This window comes from Pezoporus wallicus, unplaced genomic scaffold (genome assembly GCF_028554395.1).
Source record: "Pezoporus wallicus isolate ANWC-B61680 ecotype Strahan unplaced genomic scaffold, APGP_CSIRO_Pwel_v1 contig_8702, whole genome shotgun sequence".
NCBI lineage: Eukaryota > Metazoa > Chordata > Aves > Psittaciformes > Psittacidae > Pezoporus > Pezoporus wallicus.
Window position 1 is genome coordinate 2483223 of NW_026636754.1, and position 18942 is coordinate 2502164.

The 18942-nt window shown below is 41.0% G+C and overlaps 1 protein-coding gene across 3 annotated transcripts in view; it reads right to left on the bottom strand.

The window, feature by feature from the left end:
• SEC14L1 (SEC14 like lipid binding 1) overlaps positions 1–18942 on the bottom strand; it is a 39940-nt gene extending 20998 nt beyond the window's left edge. Inside the window, exons 1-2 of one of the 3 annotated variants that reach the window (XM_057401449.1) lie at positions 18877–18942; positions 17327–17417 (exon numbers count right to left, since the gene is read on the bottom strand). In XM_057401449.1, coding sequence (XP_057257432.1) covers positions 17327–17389 — 63 coding nt within the window. In that variant the 5' untranslated portion in view covers positions 17390–17417; positions 18877–18942. Of the gene's footprint in view, positions 1–17326; positions 17418–18233; positions 18258–18373; positions 18476–18876 lie in introns of those variants that run through there. The other 2 variants (XM_057401450.1, XM_057401451.1) reach the window with 2 other exon arrangements.

Genomic DNA, 18942 nt, shown 5'->3' on the forward strand with positions numbered 1-18942 from the left:
TATATGCACATTTCTGGTCCTTGACAAATAGGAGGTCGTTTAACCAACCTTAGTTTTGACTTGTCTGTAAATTTTGGCCCAGTCTATGCCATCAAGATATGACTAGACAGATTTTCAAAGAACTGGGATGATAACTCACTTAACAACTGGTATTTGTAAAAGTGGATACCAGATGCAAGAGACTTCCCCCTACTACTCTGCTTAACAGTGTAGAGAACACTATGACTTATTTTCAAAGGGGAAAAGAGTTTAAGCCTTCCAGTACAATTCCTACTTTAAAACACCATTTAAAAGGTTCAAATTAGAACTGGAACACAGTATGCTCCTCCAAAGCTTTTCCAGCAAGATTCACCAATGGTTAAGCTGCTACCTAAGCGAGATCAACATACACAATGTTTGCCTAAGAACTTATCACTGAACGGATCCAGGCAATGAGAAGGTACATGAGGAAATAACTTGTGGAAGCCCTTTGTCTGAATTTAAAATTCTATTCCTTCACCTGGACAAGAGCTACTTTAAAGCTTTTTAGAATCAAGACAAATTAAGCAGGCAGCAAGCATCCAGGAAGGCTCTGGGTTTCATCTCATTTTGTTAAGAAACTAAATCCCGATGCCATATATTTGAATACACTTCTATTTTAATGCATTAATTTTAGAACAGGAAAAACTCTGCCACTCTATGAAGAGCAGAATTTCACTCAAAAGAAAAATCCAGCCTTTACAAAGTGAGCTGTACTCGAGAAGGGTGTGAACAGCAGAGACCTGGCAGAACACGGGATGCGACAGCTATGCAGATGCCTCTGCAGGAACATATTCCAATGTATCTCCTACAATGAGAACTGTCATTCACCTGGCAAATGTGAGTAGCCCCTTACATAAACCACACAGGCAAGGCACTGCACAGTTTGTCTCCTTTCTCCCCATCACACTTTACTACGTTGCCAACTGCACTTTGATCTTATTTTACTATGTCCCTCTTTTATCCTCCCTCTAGTAGAGACCAAAAACATTTTACCCTGACGTGGCACAAGTCACTCAGGAATGGGGTATATTTTCTTCACCCACTTTTCCTGGGTGGCCTCATGGGTATTAACAATGACAATTATTAAGTATATCCAAGATAAAAATCAATAGGACAAGTCAGTATCAGCAAGACATTCTGCTGCAGAGGCTAAACAGTTCTTGTTGACTGTACAAGTGTAAAGTGCTACTGACCCAGGCCTCCCTGATGAAACAATCGGAGTCTGAAGAGTGGAAGCACTGGGAAGGAGCAGTGCCTGCACTGCTCACACACAGCCCACCAAAGTAAAGCATTCCCAAGTAACTGCCTCAAATGGCACAAATGCATCCCAGCTTTAGAGTTTCATAAGGCTGGATTTAGTCTCCAATTTTCATAAAGGGGGCTGTTAAAGTTTAATATAATTATGCATAAAATCCTAGAATGACAATGGCTGCTTTGGTTTTGAAGCTCTCCTCTTTTGGTGGGTTTTTTTCAGTATAGACCACACAAGTACACATTATTATAGTAATTACAAGACAAGTACTAACAAGAATCTGCTCTGCACAAATTCTAATTGAAGGCTAATGTATTTCTCAAACAGTGAGAAAAACAAGCTTGAAAAACAATCTCAGATGTTCACCAGTGTGGTGAGCAGAGCTTTTAGGTAGAATATCCGAGTCAGTGGCACAAGCACTTATTGCAGCCTGATATTCAGATTCTTATAATGCTGTATTTATGACACTGCACTGAAAAGCTGTGCTCAGATTTACAGCCCAGGTCTATGTATCATACTCAGATGATCAAGAGCCCAACAGATTCAACAGAGACTAACGTGAAACAGTCATGACCATACGAACATCACTGGATCTTGCACAGGTCTCAAAGCGCTTCAAACACCCATGGGTGGTAACCAGCCTATACTCTACAGAGCCCATACAACCCTACAAACCCTGAAGGTCACTACAGCAGCCACATCATTAACATCACTTGGGCTTCACTTCATCTTGTTAGGGTATGAAGTGCTATGATGACTTGCTGTTCACGGCAGCCTTGTCTCTAGCAAAGCATTTGAAAGCTACTTAAGCCAGTAAATGAAGCTTTCTCAGCTCGCCTCTCCTTTTGTGGAATGAAAATGAAGATTTCTGAGAAATTCTCTAAGAAAACAGGACTTAAGGGAAATGGAACCAAAAAGCAGAGGTGGACAAGAAAACACTTTTTCCCTGGCATTCACCAAAGCCATTAAATTCTTGCACTGACAGCTCCTCTGTCACTCAAGAGCTCTGAATGGAAGAAAAGGTTTTATTAGGGATAGAGAATAGTCCCCATTCCTCCTTGTCTTCTTTTGATACTCATACTTGTTTGAAGGGGTCCTCTTGATTTAATCAGGCTTCATTGAAAAGGATTTCAGAACCTACACTGCTACAAGTGACCCACACGTACCTTGCAAACACAGACAGAAACGAGAATAAGGAGTTATCCCAACCCATTTAAATTCACCCCTTAGATTAACTACATAAAGACATAGGCTTCAGTACTTTGTATGAAGAAGAGAACAACACTGTTCCATCCAGTTTTATGTTTAGTTGTATTAGAAGCCTAAAGTACTTTGAAGTATGTATCCAGTTATGTTTCTTGCACATTTCAAATATAGCTAACTTACTCCTATGTGGTATGAACAGAGCTAATGAAAACCTGCTAAAGTAATTTTGTGGATGTCACCACGTAGTAAACACAGAATCCTTGTTCTACCAAAAAGGTCAACAGGCCTACCACACGCCAAGCAGACACAGCAATTTGATGTTCAAATCCTAGAAACACAGTTGAGAAAGCTTCTGACCTTCACAACCATTCAGCAAATTGCTGAAACACAGAGTGTCTGAAAGCCACAAGGATGCTGCCCACAACCATTACAAAACAACCCACTACAAAGACTAAGCTTAATTCAATAGCTACTTCATAACCTTGTATAAAGAGCTTTGATTCAATAAAGTAAAAATCTCTCTGGAATCAGAAAATGGCACGGAAGCTATTCATTGAATTCCAGAGTGGTCTGGGTTGGAAGGGACCTTAAAGCTTATCCAGTTCCAACCCCCTGCCACGGGCAGGGACACCTTCCACTAGAGTAGCTTGCTCCAAGCCCCTGTGTCCAACCTGGCCTTGAACACTGCCAGGGATGGGGCAGCCACAGCTTCTCTGGGCACCCTGTGCCAGTGCTTCAGCACCCTCACAGGGAAGAGCTTCTGCCTAAGAGCCCATCTCAGTCTCCCCTCTAGCAGGTTAAAGCCATTCCCCTTGGCCTGTTCTTACAGGCCCTTGTCCAAAGCTCCTCTCCAGGTTTTTCTGGGCCCCTTTAAATACTGGAAGCTGCTGTAAGGTCTCCCCGGAGCTTTCTCTTCTCCAGGCTGAAGAAGTCCAGCTCTCTCCACCTGCTTCCACAGGAGAGGTGCTCCAGCACTTGGAGCATCTTCAAGGTCTCCCCTGGCCTCACTATTCTTGTGCTTTAGCTCAAATAAGTTACTCTAGATGAGATCAGAATAAATTGGAGACAATTTTTGGTTTGCTTCTGGATGACTACAAAAGGTACCAGTCACCCAAAACACATACTGGATGTACACAGGGGAATCAAACCAAGCTCTCAGAACAGAGAACCGGTGGCTTTTGACAGGGAACAAAGTTCTCTTGCGCATAACAGGAAGTATCAACACTTACACAGCTCTGCAGACACAGTCCAGGCTACTTCAGACATATTTAATCTCTTTGAAGTCTTGTACAGCATAAAAGAAACAGCTTCATGTTAAATTTCAGCCATAATAACAGTTCATACACAAGACCAATCACAAAAATCATGAAATAGCACTGAACTGGTATTATAAATGAAAGTGCATGCTCGATAGTTAGCAGTTAGAGTGCTGCTTATACAACACATCACACACCACCCTGGATTTCTGACAACAGGACCTTTCATGTGTTAACACTGCTATGTGAACGTAGCAGCACTAACACACAAATACTGGCATTTCTGCTCATCTCTCTAGTTCAGGCAGCATTTCCATGGTTACAACGCTGATCACTATCATCTTTAATATGTTCCAAATTTAGACCAAATGCAGAGCTTGGCATTTTAAACAGCCCTAACAGCCACTCTGCAAGGCTAGTTCATGTAAGCTAGCTCTGAGTTCCTGTTAGGTGCAAAGCACTCACAAACACCGAATCATAGAACTGTTTAGGTTGGAAAAGACCTTGAAGACCACCAAGTCCAACCATTAACCCAGCAAGTCCACCACTGGAAACTCTGCAAGCATCCTGTTTGTTGTATCATCCAGGTCATTTGGAAAAGCTATCACTGAAACTGGACAGGTCTTCAAGCAACCACAGGACCTACACCATGTTCTAAAACTTTGGTACTCATCTTCAAAATGGGTTTGTCTTGCTTGCTCTTCAACTTCGTTCCTTTGAGACCGCCAGACAGGGGTAACATCAAAAGTCCTACTGAAATCCAAATACGTTTACTGCACAAAACATCATCCCCAAACACATGTCCCTTGGGATATTATCTTGGCTGCCAATCACAGGACACTGTTTGCAACAAGTATGCCTCTAGGAAGAGGCTGCAGAGAATGTTTTGGAGAAATTCATGCTAAGCATGCATTGACTAGATAAGAATATGCACATTAACATCGTTTCCACTAACAGTTTCATTTAGAACTATCTTCTGCGATTGAAAGTTACAGAAGACATCAAACCCAAATTAAGATAGTAGCAGTATCAGGAAAAAAAAAAACCAATCCTTTTTTTGGTAGTAATTTAAGGGTTTACACGTATTTCAGAGTTTACATTCTCTGTGGAGTAGATGTGAACCAAGCAAGTGCTCATCTTTCTACCAGCATACAAAACAGAAACCAAAAGGATTTCAAAGGCAGCTTATTGAAAAGATGCTCCATTTACACAGCACTTACAACTAAATAGCAGTAAAACTCTAAGCTTATCCAAGGAAGTACTTGATAATATATATTAATAAAGCATTCTTGACAAAGTTGAGTTATACTAAAAAAATAAGCACAGCATATTTATTTAAGCCAGCCCAAAACCCAAAGCAAGGTAGGAGATGGAAGAAAAGGCAAAAAGCAGAAGCAAGTAGTTACTGGGGAACAGGAAGGCCTGATGCAAACTTCCTCTGTATTGTAGCACAAATGTGTTAGCTACAGGTTTGGCATCCAGTGTTTTCAAGCTTGAATAATATTTTAATATTAAAATTATTTTGACCTTATAAATAAAGCAGGAGATAAAGAGGCCACAAAGCAATCATCCAGATCAGTGGAATTTTACTGGTAATTCACTGTGGAGTTATGCAACTGTGGTAACCATCTCAGCAGGCCAAGCAAAGAGCCTCTGCTTTCCTCAGCCAGAACAGAAACCTCTATTCTCCTGAGGATGTGATCAGTCAAGCCACCCACACAGGCTCTGTCTATACAGATCTTTATCCCCCTCAATGTACCATTCCTGCATGGATACTATTCAAAATCTGGGCATTTTTATTTCAGAGAAGTGGTCACAGAGAAGCTTTACCAGCAAAATCAGAGTGCCCTGATTGTTGCATAGAGAAGCAGGAAAACTGGAAGAGGACTGGCTTTTAACCACCTAAGAACCATTTTGCTGCATGCAGAGACACAGTCTTTCAGATAAAAAGTAAGCTCTTCAATGATTTAATGCAACTTTACTCAAACTTTTGGTGGCAATAGGTATACTGATTCAGCAGGAAGCACATTTTGGGGATACAGAATCTAACTCGCAGACAAGGGCTTATATACCATCTTTTATCTGTAAAAAATGATCTTTAATAACCACAGGCATGCCTCAACGGTACTTTAACTGGGAGAGTGGTTTCTTGCAAACAGATACAAGTCATTTGTGGTTTGCTTAAATAAATCTGCATAGCTGGGACTATGTAATGCTTGACTCGTGGCTGGGAACCTGATTGTCCATCTTCAGAGAACAAATGTGCAGCCAGGGTGGGATCTGAGGAGAAAGTAGACAGTCAGTGGAAGAGTCTGAGTTCCACTTGCTTGAGTGATCATTAACTCTTTGCCTCCCGTCAAGAAGTCCAGAGAGCCCCAAAGAGCCCAAGGCACAGCGCCACTCCACTATGGAGTGAAGTAACTTCAGCTGCAGCCTCTACACAATCTTGAGACATCAGTATCTAAAATGAGAAGCTAAAACAGGGAAGTTGGGCAAGTACCACTGCTTCCTCAAGAAAAATAAAGATTAAGGATAAAAACCCCAAACATGCTCACTGTAAATCTTCCTTTCCTTTGGAGTAAGCTTGGGAAGTCAGATCACTCAGGTTAAGCTGGCTTGTGACAGGGAGATCAAGATCAAACTGCTGGTTAGGAAAAAAAAAGAACAAACCAACTGACACTGTTCTGGTCTAGCCTGAAGGTGGAACAAGGACAGACTTCATAGCCACACTGCTGTAAGCTGCTCTTCAGTATACACAGACCTTAGCTGAACTAGTGGGGGCAACAGCAATATCAGACTGACTTGCTATTTCACTTTAACTTGTTTATATCAAATGCATGTGCAAAACTATACTGCAGAGAAAAATGAGTGTTTGCTCTGCCTGCATTCCAAGCCAGACAGATGGAAATCAGTTCTGGCCCAGAAGCCACATAGCTCTAAGCACAACAGTTACTCTGACAGAATGTGCCCTGCAATTAGAGTCAACTTCAGTAGTTTCTAGAATAGAAAAATTGGCTTCTGACCACAAATGCACAGGACATGACTGCTTTGGCTCAAGGTTAAAGTACTATGGAGAAGAGGCTAACCTCCAAAAGAGCATCGCAGTAAAGGCTGGCAGCAGGCCAGTGAAAGCTTAAATGCTTGGAGACCAACATGTGATTACTGGGGAATGTGAGCTATTCTCAAACACTTCCTATTTCTTGGTAACAATGGCAATACATAAACCTGCACACAACACAGGAACAGAGCTTTCTTTGAAATTTTTAAGATACGCAGATCAAAATGACTGTAAACCATTAAGCTTGTCTTACCATGGCTTGTAAATAACCATTATTTGTCTGAGCAGCTGAACAGTGACAACTGCGTTCTGCATTGCTAAACAGGCATCTCACAAATGCACAGGATAGTGCCACACTGAAAGCAGAATTTGGTATTTAGCTTCCCCATTCCTTTCCAGTTAACAAAATTGTGTGTCTGGCTTCTCTGCAGCCAGTTTTACTTTAAAATTCAGCTGCAATCCTACTATGTCCACTGAGGATCTATTTTTGGAACAGTCAAAATATTCCTTACTGCTCCATTGTACCATGCTTAAGTCCCACTTTTGTGAGTCCTACAACTGGTATTTCATCACGTTTTTGGTCTTAGAATCACAGCCACTTACAATAAGGTCTGCTAAAACACAGTTAACATCTGGAATATGTTAGGGTATTTTAAATACAATTATTGCTGTGTAGACAAAACCTAAAAGTGGGGGAGGAAAGGATGACTACAGCATTGCTACGGAATAGGCTCAGGATTTCTCATTAAACCATTGTCTGAAAGGTTAAAGACCTGTACAACCACAAAGAACAAAGTCTCCTGATCTCCATACAGATCACCCTCCACAAAGGTTCAGTGAAACAGGTTTGACTTCATTGCCTCAGACTGCACCCACCAGCTTCTCATCTGGCCCAGACGCAACTGGTCCCTTAAGCACTGCAAGACTGATTTCACTCTACCAAGAGTATAATCAGTAAAGAAAAGCTTTGCCAAAAGGGCCTAATTCAAGGTAAGTAGCATGGCTCAACTGTAAAGGTCTGTTTGGCTTTTGGACCAGGAAAATACCACCTTCCAGGTAGAGAGCTGTTGTACTCTATTAAGCAAACCAATTAAAATTTATTAGTACATCAGTTAAATCTTAGCCATTCACTAATGTCAATGGAATGTCATCAAAATGCAGCGTGATAAGGCCTGGGCCTGCAGACAATGTATCTCAAGGTAGAAAGTTAACATTAAATAAAAAACCAACCTAAATATCTGTCTGATGTATCAGGAGATCCTAAAAAAAGGTTAGAAATGGTAGAAGATGAACATTACAGAACCACAGTGGTGCTTCACATGGAACCATAAATTATGAAATAGAATAAGACTCATCACCATGAAAAAGAATAATTTAAAAACTGAGGGAGATATCTAACAGGGCAAGCAAGAAGAATGTGAGTAGGGGTTTTAGTGCCTCTTCCAACACCAGGAGGAGGTGGTGTGAAGCTGAGCAAGCAGGAGCCAGGCTTAGTTAAAACGCATCTCTTGACAGAGTGTCATGAAGCACAAATTCCTGCTGCAGGGTGTCACAATAAAGTTCACTTGGCTCCAGAAAGGAACTGGGCAGACACAAGAAAGTAAGCATACACAGTGTTATTACAGACTACAGGCACTGTCTGGAGCAGAAGGGCTGTCAAGACACATCACTTAGGATGAAATATCCCCAGAGTGTTACCATATGTTTATCTCATTCTTGTCCCCTTCCCTAGACACAGACACTGCTCTTGGCCACTGCCAGATACATAGCACACTGGCTACACAGGCCTCTCATCAAGAGAGAGAACACAATTCTTTTCCCCACATCCCAATGCATGATTAAGATATCAATAACCAGATAATACCACTGCTGGCTGCATCCCTGGCGTGCCAAAGTGGTCAACTCCTGCACTCCAATACAGAAAGATACCACTTCACTTCCAAAGATAAGCCCATTAAAAAGAACAGTCAAGACTTCTTTGATCATGTTCTTAAAAGCAATTAAAAGAGAATACAATCAATTCTTTGTTCTTTGCCCTCTTTACAGCAAAGAAAGGCAAACAAAAGCAAGAATCAGTTTAGTCACAGAACAAACAAGTTCAAGCAAAATTGCTTTAAATTCTGCTCATTACAACATCAGTGGCTGCATCATGCAGACCATGAAACACTCCAATAGAAATAAGTAATTTCATAGAGCCATGGATTCAGTAATGAAGAATTTATCCACAGGCCAATAAACTGAACAGCAAAGAGACAGTTTTGCACATGAAACAGCATAATTTACACACTGAATGAAGCAGCCAGAAAAAAAAACGTTCTCTGGAAAGGATTTTGCTGACTGATGTTCCTGAACTGCACTTAATGTCTATGGCATTCACATTTTACACTAAATGAAGAGACACAATGCACTCAAGAAAGGAAGTGCTCTCATCAGGCAGCTAACTGCTCCCCTTCTTTTGTGGCATAACCAAACAGAAATGACACATCCCCATCATGGCCATCACCAGAGAAATGTTCATTTTCACAAAATGACATCTATTATTATCAAAGCAGTAGGATATAATATTACAGCAGCAGTAGGCAAGGCAGAAAGTTATCAGACACAGAGGCTGAAATGTTAAGTGGCTTGCAATGTAGCTTTAAACTGTTACACAGATTGATCTGCATTCATTGCAAAAAGCATCCATATACAAGTTTTGAGAACATAAATAATGTCAAAATGAAACGTTTAATTCCCCAACAAGTAACCCAAAACGTACATAACCCTCCAGATGTAGCTATTTAACTTTACCAATCTGACCATGACAGAAATGCTGATTTGAGAACCCAAGTAGGTATAATTAAGAATTACAACAGTTTAAATAATAATTCATTTTTAATACAAAAGGATAGCTTCTCTTTGCTCCTTCCCACCATCCCACCATGACAGTTAAAGATGTCAGGTTGCAACAGCTCCATGATGTTTTTATTTTCAAATTTACTGATATCTAGTCCCCAAACCCAATTATCATGAAGTAAAATGCAAGAGAAATCCAGGACAGAAAATGGTCAGCTCTGAAGTTTCCCACCTGAATACAAAGCAAGGAAGCCAAGCTGTTAGCTGGCATGCTATCCTATTAGATCATCCAAAATACCTTTTTCTTTGTTTCATTTAGGACAGATTCCCCTTAATGCCAAAGCAATTCTCAGAATCCACAACTCCAAGCCATTAACCACAATTTACAAGCACTTTGCACTGCTAAATAATACCAGGCCTGAAGACTGCTGCATCAAGTTATTAGGCCCCTCCATTTACTGTTACAGCAATTTTACAGGCATTTTTCAAACTCCCTAATTATTTCCCCATGGAATGGAGGGCTCCCACAGTGCAACATGCACTGACAAACGCCCTGCTGACTTGTTCCTTCCTTCTTGTGGCCAGCTGCTGCCAGTTTACTGACACTGCAGAAGGGTTCACCAGCCCCAAGTGAGCCTGCTAAGGAAATCAGGCTGACAAGGGGGGTTATTTCACCTTTTTAATAAGGCAGCTTCTGACTAGCCTACCTCTCTAAGCTGCCTTGCTGATGAACACACCTTTGCAAGAAAGCAACACAAGCGAGCTGGTACACCAACAGCTATAATGGGAAGCCATATATTTGGTTGTGTTTCTCTGACCCTTACAGCAAGCTCATGAACCATAAGCTGAAAACCTCTGTGGACCAGGCTGAAATCAGCATTACTCGGGCAAAAGCAATGCAGAGAAAAGCCAAGACGCTGAGACCTCATCTCAAATTTTGATGGCTCATTGCTTGCTTGTACTCTTTTGGCAAGGCTCCTCCATGCTGCAGTGCAGCTGGATGATGCCAGCCAGCCCTTCCAACAGGAGCTTCCCAGCCATGCTGCCACCGTGTCTTCCATCAGCACAACTCTCACCTCAAACACTACTCATTATAACCAAAACCAGCCACGTGTGACTTGGCTGTGAGAAAGCCAAATTATTACATTATCTGTAATGTAATGTTAAGGCCTTCACATTTTAACTGAGCAGCCAACTTGACCTGCCTTAAATGTACCCCGAAAATGAGATAAAAAGTTCATAATTCAGCTGAACAGCCTAATTCTTAATTTAGAATATATACACAGTAATTTTGAACTACATGAAAAATTGGAAGACACTTGGGAAAAAAGAAAAGAGACCATTTAAAACTAACCTGTAATTAATTTGAACTGGAGCTAATTAACACATTTCCTTGCAAATTCTCAGAAATTCATTTTATATTCTGAACACAAGTTTTAAGAAAACATCACTGCCCTCCTTCCAGAAACATACTGAATTTAAACCTAGTGCAAAGCAAAACCAGCCTCAGTTACAGTGAATACCCCTCAGTCTTGCGCTCCAAAATCCTGGGGGTCACCTCCAGTCCCTCAGGCTCTCCTTCTCCCTCCTCTTTCCTTGCGTGCTTGTTTCCTAAAAGTACAGGAGTTCAAATATTCTGCTGTAAGACAGCAGTAAGGGCTCCACAAGAACAGGAAGAGCAGATTGCTCAAGTCGGAAGTGCATGTAACTGGCTGTACCATATGGAAACACCTCATCCTACATCTGCGGCCAGTGCCTCTGATCTCCAAGCAACCCCTGGCTTCTCAGTGGCCATGCTTTCAAAACAAAAAATAAATACACCGTATCTCTTTCCCACAGGGGTTTTGAAGGCTTTTACATGGGCTGCTTAATGGCTAACTGCATGTTAAACTAGGAGCATGATGTTATACCTTTTCCAGATGGTAAGTACAGTATCATGAGCATCTAGGACTCTGCAGAATGTGTTAACCACTTCCTTTCTGCCAGATTCCCGTGTGTTTCAAAATTTAAACTCAAAGACAATGTCACTTGGCTGATCCACAGATCCTAGAGCAGCCCTTTGTACCAGTCTCAGAGCTGAAACACCTGCAGAGGGTGAAAAGCTTTGAGTGCTTTCAGAACAAAGGAACAAGAGCTGGCTGTTTTGATACATATTTCTCTTCCATTGACACCTTTCAGAGTTTGACAGTAGTGGTGGGTTAGCTTTTCAAGCATAAAAGACTTTAAAAACAACTGATTCAAAGCATTTGGTGAGCAGAACTGCAGCTGTCAGCTACAGTCAGAGGTCATGTGTTTGCCCACAAAAACCAGGAAGCAGCTAGCCATGGAAATAGCTAAGAGGGCCATGAAACAACACATGAATTGCACAGTAAGCAGGCTAAGTCAATATTTTCCCCTAGTGCTCAACTCTTACGTCTGTTAGCCACTGTTCATTCCAAACAAGTGGCCAAAAATTCATTTGTCCTTACAACATGTGCTAACACAAGAGACCAACGACATAAACCAGCAGCTGAACTGCAGACACTTAGTATAAAATAAGAAAATCCATACAAGGCACTGTTCCATCTCAGTGGAACAAATAACCTTGGATTTTCAACAAAGACAGGAAGCAGAGTTTGATGAGAGTCTGGGAGTCATAGGACAGAAGCAGAGCAGGTTACGGAGTGGATGCTCAGCTTGCTCCCACCCCCAGGCTTTGGGTATCCAAGATAAAGCCTCAAGAAGGTGCACCACATCAGGGGAATAAATCCTCTACACACTTAAAGCCCACTTTGTGCTTTCAAAAGCACCTGGAGAATGGCTTCCTTTGGTTCCTCAGCCTCTCAGCCCCTTCACATGGTTTGCTGAATGCAGTTTTTCCAAGGAAAAAAAAAAAAGACTAGAAAGAACAAAAACTGTAGGGCTCTATGAGCAGATTTGGCACTTAACTTGATACAGTTATTCTTTTTAAAATGACATTTTAAAGTAATAACCTTTAAAATTAAAAGATTATGTACTGCCCGATCAGGAAACTCATCCCTAATCTAGATCAAGGGATTATAGTTTGATTTGTAGATCTAAAAGAAAAAATACAATTTCTTTTTTCTAATCTAATCTATCACTGAAGCCTATTTATGCCATATACGATATTATTCCTTTCCTGTAATTTAAGGATACTTTAAATCATGAAGATTTGCCTTAAACACACTTTTTTCAGATCTGTAAAACCAAAGAAAAGCAGTCAGCCCCTTATCCAAAAGCATCAAATTTGAGCCATTAAATCTAATCAAAATGGCACTACACATCATACTTATTAAGATTCATGCTCTAGATATTCTATCAGAACAAAGGAAAAATGTGAGACCATTTTTAAAGGATTATGATGAGAACATATAGTTCAGAAGGAGGCAATTTTCAGTCCCAAGGCAGTGCAAGATTAATTGCAATTTTGATTTTAAAATCAAAACGAAACGTGTTATTTCCACAACTGCAAGCTCCTGACATTGATGGCTACTTTGTTTGGCACCAGTGGAAGCTGACAGATGCCAGCAACTTTATTAAAGTGGAAACCCTATTTTAGGTATTCAGAAGCCTGCAAAATACCCTTGGAAGTCTGTCTCCTGTCACAGGCAGAGTGGAAAAATTTTAGCTTTCACAAAGCCATGAGGCCTTAAAAATCTCTGTAAATTTGACTAAATGCAGCAGGACACATTTAGAGCACACTTGCTGTGTTCATTCACATTACTGTTATATTTCTTTCTGAAACCAAGTAATTTGCGGCTATAATAGGACATTTTCTAAACTAGCTGAAGAGAAATGTACTTGCCACAGAACTTCCAGAAATTAAGTAAAATAAAATCTCCTCTGGTCAGTGATAATTCCACCCTTGGAAAGCCATAGTAGCTGATTATTCATTATTTAAATTTACTTTGGAAATTAAACTCCAGGGGAATTACCCAGTGCATGCCAGACTGAAAATGAACTGTGAACCTCCAAAGTTAATTTTAGCCTAGTGTGCGTTAAGATAGATTCAAGTTTTTAATCTGCCTTTTAAAATTAAGAACCACTTACTCAGCAAAGACCTCATATTAATTTAAATGTAAGCCTCTTTAAGCCAGTATAAAAAATTGAATCGATAATCTTGAAAAGATTTATAAAAGCAGCCTCTCAGGTTTTTCTCCAATACATTTAACCTTGGTAACTTGACAAGTGAGTCTAAGTAAACAGTCATTTTTCCACATTTGAGCTGCTTCCAGCATTACGTAAACTTCAACATGAACAGGAGGAAAAAGGAGGCAAGGTTCTGTTCACTCTGATGAACAACTGTGCAAGTTGTTGGGATTTTGATTTTAAAATATGTATATATCTATACACACACATATGGAGAGTTTTCTAGAAGTAGTTTATGACAGATGAGCCACAGAGCAGCCAAAATTCATCGTGTCAGCACTGGTACCCATTTGGTGAAATCGTATTGCCTGTGTTAGGTGTGTCAGACAAGATGTGATAATTTCTAGCCTATGATTCTAGAATTTTTTCAAGTTTAAGAGATAGTTTCATTAGAAGATCCGCATCCAGTTCTTACTGCTTTTAAAGTAACTTAGATATTATCTGGAACCAAACAATTTGCCAGTAAAAGGAAATCTTCAAGGGAAGTAGCTTGTATTAAATGTCATGTGGCTTGCCTTTAACGATGAAGGAAGGCAAGAAGCATGCAGCAACAGATCTCCCAACTCTCTACCAACAGCAGAACTTCAATTCTGTTGCAGATTTGAGAGATAAGGAGCTGTGCCTTGAAGTATGCTGTCAGAGAGATACATTAGGGTTCAACAGACAATTTTTGGATTTCAGTGACGGAGATAAGAAAAATTTATTTTCAACACCAACTTAGAACAAGAATTTTCACTGTGTCTATTTTAAAAGTTTATATCATAATTGCCTGCAAAACACTTGTCAATCTTGGTTTAGATCAAAGTGGAATTAAAACCATTTTTTGGTCTTAATATAGCTGCACTCACCCTTCAGAGAGAACAAAGTCCTCTCAAAACACACCAGAACAGCATGAATGGAATGCTGATTGTACTTTATTCTCCAACAAGTACCTCTTTGAAACCCAGGAAAAGTGGGCAAATAGGAAGTTTGTAGAGTAAATGACCCACTCTGCAAGTGGCATTCACTTGGCTGCTTATAGAAGAGTTTTATGCTGATTCCTCTATCTGAAAGCTAAATATTAGTTTGACTTAACGAGCTCCAATTTGTAACTGGAATATGTATCATCCAGGAACTCTTTACAGTCCACATGAGCTTCACTGACACTAGTGATCATTACTCTCTATAGAATGAATTATCCCTTTAGCTCCTGAGGGACTCTAAGGGAGGACGACTTTCCAAATAGAATCTTTAGAAGTACTCAACAACCTTCAGACAAAGATGAGATCCCACACAACAAGAGCCATGCTAGAAATGCTGATTTTTGTTAGATAGCTCAGTATAAAGAACATTGCTGACACATTGACCAGAGGTTTCTTTGAAAGGCTTTTTAATGACAGCTGAGCATCTCTGGTATATGGGTTTAAGCCTCTATTTGAGGACACATTCTTTCAAAGGTTGGGTGCAAATAGAAGAGAGGGATAGAGAAAAATCAAATAAACCACCATATGGTTAAAGCCATTTGTTAGGTACTTGAAATTCAAGCTTGATATACACAGGGATGTGTTCATTTCAGAAAAGCTGCTGGCACTGTTAAAATAACATTTATAGCACTTTCTTGCCGAGAATATGCAACATAGTACTTCCGCTTTAGCAAGCACAAAATTTGACACAAATAGTCCTTCCAGAAATACTTCCACTTATGCAATCACTACTCAACCAATGGAAAACAGTAACAAAAAGCATTAAACTATCATATACTATTTATATTTTTTAAAGAATTCAGCTCCTGGATGGACTCCTCTGCATGCTTTGGAAAATGCATGAACAGTTTTGATAGACCATCACCAGGAATCTTGCATCCTTTAAAAGCCAGTAACAGCAGCAGCATGCAGGAGAAAGATGTTCATCCACTGACCACATCCTGAACAAGTTCAAGTGACAATGTGCTGCCCTAGCAGGTGAAGTAAGTCATATGTATGATCACTAATCTAAACTTCTAGTCTCAGAAAGCATCCTGTTCAGCTCCTTTTTATAAATATGCTTCTTCTCTTAGTTCATTGTTTTATTTCTTAACTATTATTTTATCCTAGTTACGTATGTAGTATAGCCTCTTTCTTTCCCAAGAATAAAAGCTTTCATGTAAGGAAAAAAAAACAATATTTGTTAAAGTTTATTCTTCAACTGTTATCCCCAAGATACAGAACAGTTTGAGAACTAAGTTAATATTAATAGCCAAAAGTTTTTCTAATTAGACTCATTGTGAAAAACCCTAATGTCAGCATGTTGACTCAAAATGCCCTTGAAGTAACTTAAAAGAAGAATTTTTGCCTTCGATTCAACATTAAGTTAAAGATTCGTCAGTTCAGCAAACAGCCAGAGAATTTTGTCCAAGAAACTCATTTTGGTTGACTGATCCAAGAACAAGAACCAGCATACTTCACTGAATTATACACAAACAAATTTAAATTAGAAACCATTTGAAGCCTAGCTGTCAGGCTGTAGCAAGGTCCTAAAAGAGCTTAAACATATCATAGATTCTTCACCACTCATGAAAATAAACACTCTCTGCCCTGAAGTGCTCATAAGAGTAAGAACTGCATGTGTAATACAGGAGGCAGCTTTAGGAATAAGACAAAAAGAAATTGAAGTATTCCCTCTAGAGTGACCTAACCCTTTTTTGCCCTGTGACTGCAAAGGATCACTTCTGTAAGGAACTCTGCACTCCAAACTGTGATCTATCTAAATATTTACACTATGAACACTATTAAAACTCTCTTCTGAAGCAGTAAACATAGTATTTCCAGCAAGTGAAACAAAACAACTTCTGTTTAGATTCTTATTTAGTTTTAACTATTTTTATCAGGTAGAATGTAACCTGGCTGCTCTCCCTAACAGCTCTTTGTAACTCATGAGAGCCACACAGCTGTGGCTTTGGCTGGATATACCTTAAAATGTCAAATACACTTCCTCTCTGTTTTCTAAAAGAAAAAAGAGAGGGGAAGAGAGAGAGAAAGAAGAGGGAACCTGATTAGGATTTTGGTTCTTTGTTAGCATTTGTAACACTAGCACACAAATTAGCAACCATGCCCCCAAAAGGCTTACCATTCATCTCTCTGACCTCCCTATCAATCTTTTCCACCCCTACCCCAAAGTATTAGCAATGGTCTGAATGCTTTCTCCTCTTTCATTTAGGCTCATCGTTGCTTTCACGGCTTTGTGCTCTGCAGTCCTGTGAACTCTGTTCTGATGAGGACACAACCACACCAATCTTTATAATCAACGTAGTTGACACTTTCTCCCATGCTGGAATAGATTGCTCCCAGTAATCAGCTGGGAAGTAAGCTTCAAACCTGCTTTTGCTTTAACTTTAAAATAAATCTATAAGCTATATCTAAACTTTGGTTAAAAAAATACTCCAGTTAAAGAAGAAACCATCAACATCTGGTATTTTACATATTGTATCAGATTTCTATTTTACAGCACCTATCAAACAGAGCCCTTTCCAACTGTACTTTGCAATACAAGGAACTGCCAAGGAAGAAAATGACAGTAAAAATTAATACTTACAGCCATAATTAGCTCAAAAGGGTGTTTATACACCCGCACGGGGGATTGGTACTTCTGCACCATTGCTGCGGTTAGTAAGCTCAACTCAAACCTGAAAAAGAAATTTTTAAAGCCATCTGTCAAATGCAGGAAGCCGTTTTCAATCTTCTCTTAAAATTATCCTGTGCGTGATCCCCTGCTAGCAATTCTACAGGAAATCCTTCACAAGTCCTTGACTTTTTCCTTTTGAAGATGCAATGAGGCCCTAAAGAGCTGCATATATTTTTGTCAGAATTGACTTATCATTTCTTCCAAAGGCAACACAAAATTAGCACACTTTCAGTCCAGTTTTAGTAACAGATCTTCAACACACTTTATGACTCCTCATCAGGATGGTGAGACTTCCTGTGCTGCTGCCGAGAAACAAACATTGACACATCCCAGCTGAAGGCAGAAAAGCATTGCCCAGTCCCCCAGCATGGAAAGGGGGCTGTTTGCTTATAGAGCATTCTGAATTGGGATGTTTTAAAAAAAAAAAAAAAAGGAGGTTAAAGCATTAAACAAGTGTTAAACCCCCTTGTTTCCAAAAGAATGAAAGAAATAGATCACTACAGCACACTGATATAATACATTCCTTTCTCATTTCCAAATCAATGGGACTTTTGAAATAGAAGAGCTCGCTGGAGAGAAAAACTTAGAGGAACTACAAACATTCCAACATGTACTCAGAAAAAAATCACTAGCAAAACGGCCCGGAGTTACTCCAAAGGCTTTGTGTCTGCTTTCCCCAGCAAAGTGACCCAAACCCTCCTGAATGCAATTACGTTTATTGAAAAACGCTGGCATCAGCACTGGCAGATGAACCCCGGGCTGCTAGCCAGGCTCACTTCAGTGAGGAATGCGTTTATTTCAGTACTTTAAGCGTTACTTTTAATTCTTTTTACTGCTTCCTCACATTATCTACAGCGCTTCTGGAGAGCGCTATCAGCTCCGGCTACGGAGTGCGGCAGATGGGCAACGGCAGCTCCCCAGCCCCGGGAAGCGGGCAACAGTAAATCCAAGAGTCACAAGAAAGTTCACCCGACATCCTCGACAAGAGCGGAATTCACCCGTGACGACCCCGCCTTTCGACAAATAACACCTGAATCAGCAAAAAAAGCCGCAAACCCCTACAGAAGAAGGGTTACACAACAAAGCAGCAGCTCAGCGCTTCACTCCCCGTGGGGACCAGCGCAGCGCGGCCCCCGCCCGCCGTGAGGGTGTCCTCCCCACCCCGGGCCCGGCCGGTGCTCCGGGAGGAGCCGGGGCCCGGCGGGCACCTGTGACAGCCCGGACAGCGCGGCCCGACCGAGCGGTGGGAGCCCGGCGGCCGTTACCCCCCACCCCTCGCCTCACCTCACCTCACCACCACACAGGGAGCGCCGCCCGCTCCTCGGGGGTCCCCGCGGGGGCCCGGCCCGGCCGCGCTAACGCTGAGGGGAACCAGCGGGAAACTTGGCGACGGCTGAAGGGAAGGGGCGAGGCACATGGAAGGGGAAAGCGGGGTGCAGGACCGGCGCAGTGACCCTTACCGCCTCCCGCCGCGACGGCCGGCCGCGCTCTGGCCTCATGCCGACGCGGGGCAGCGCCGGTTCCGG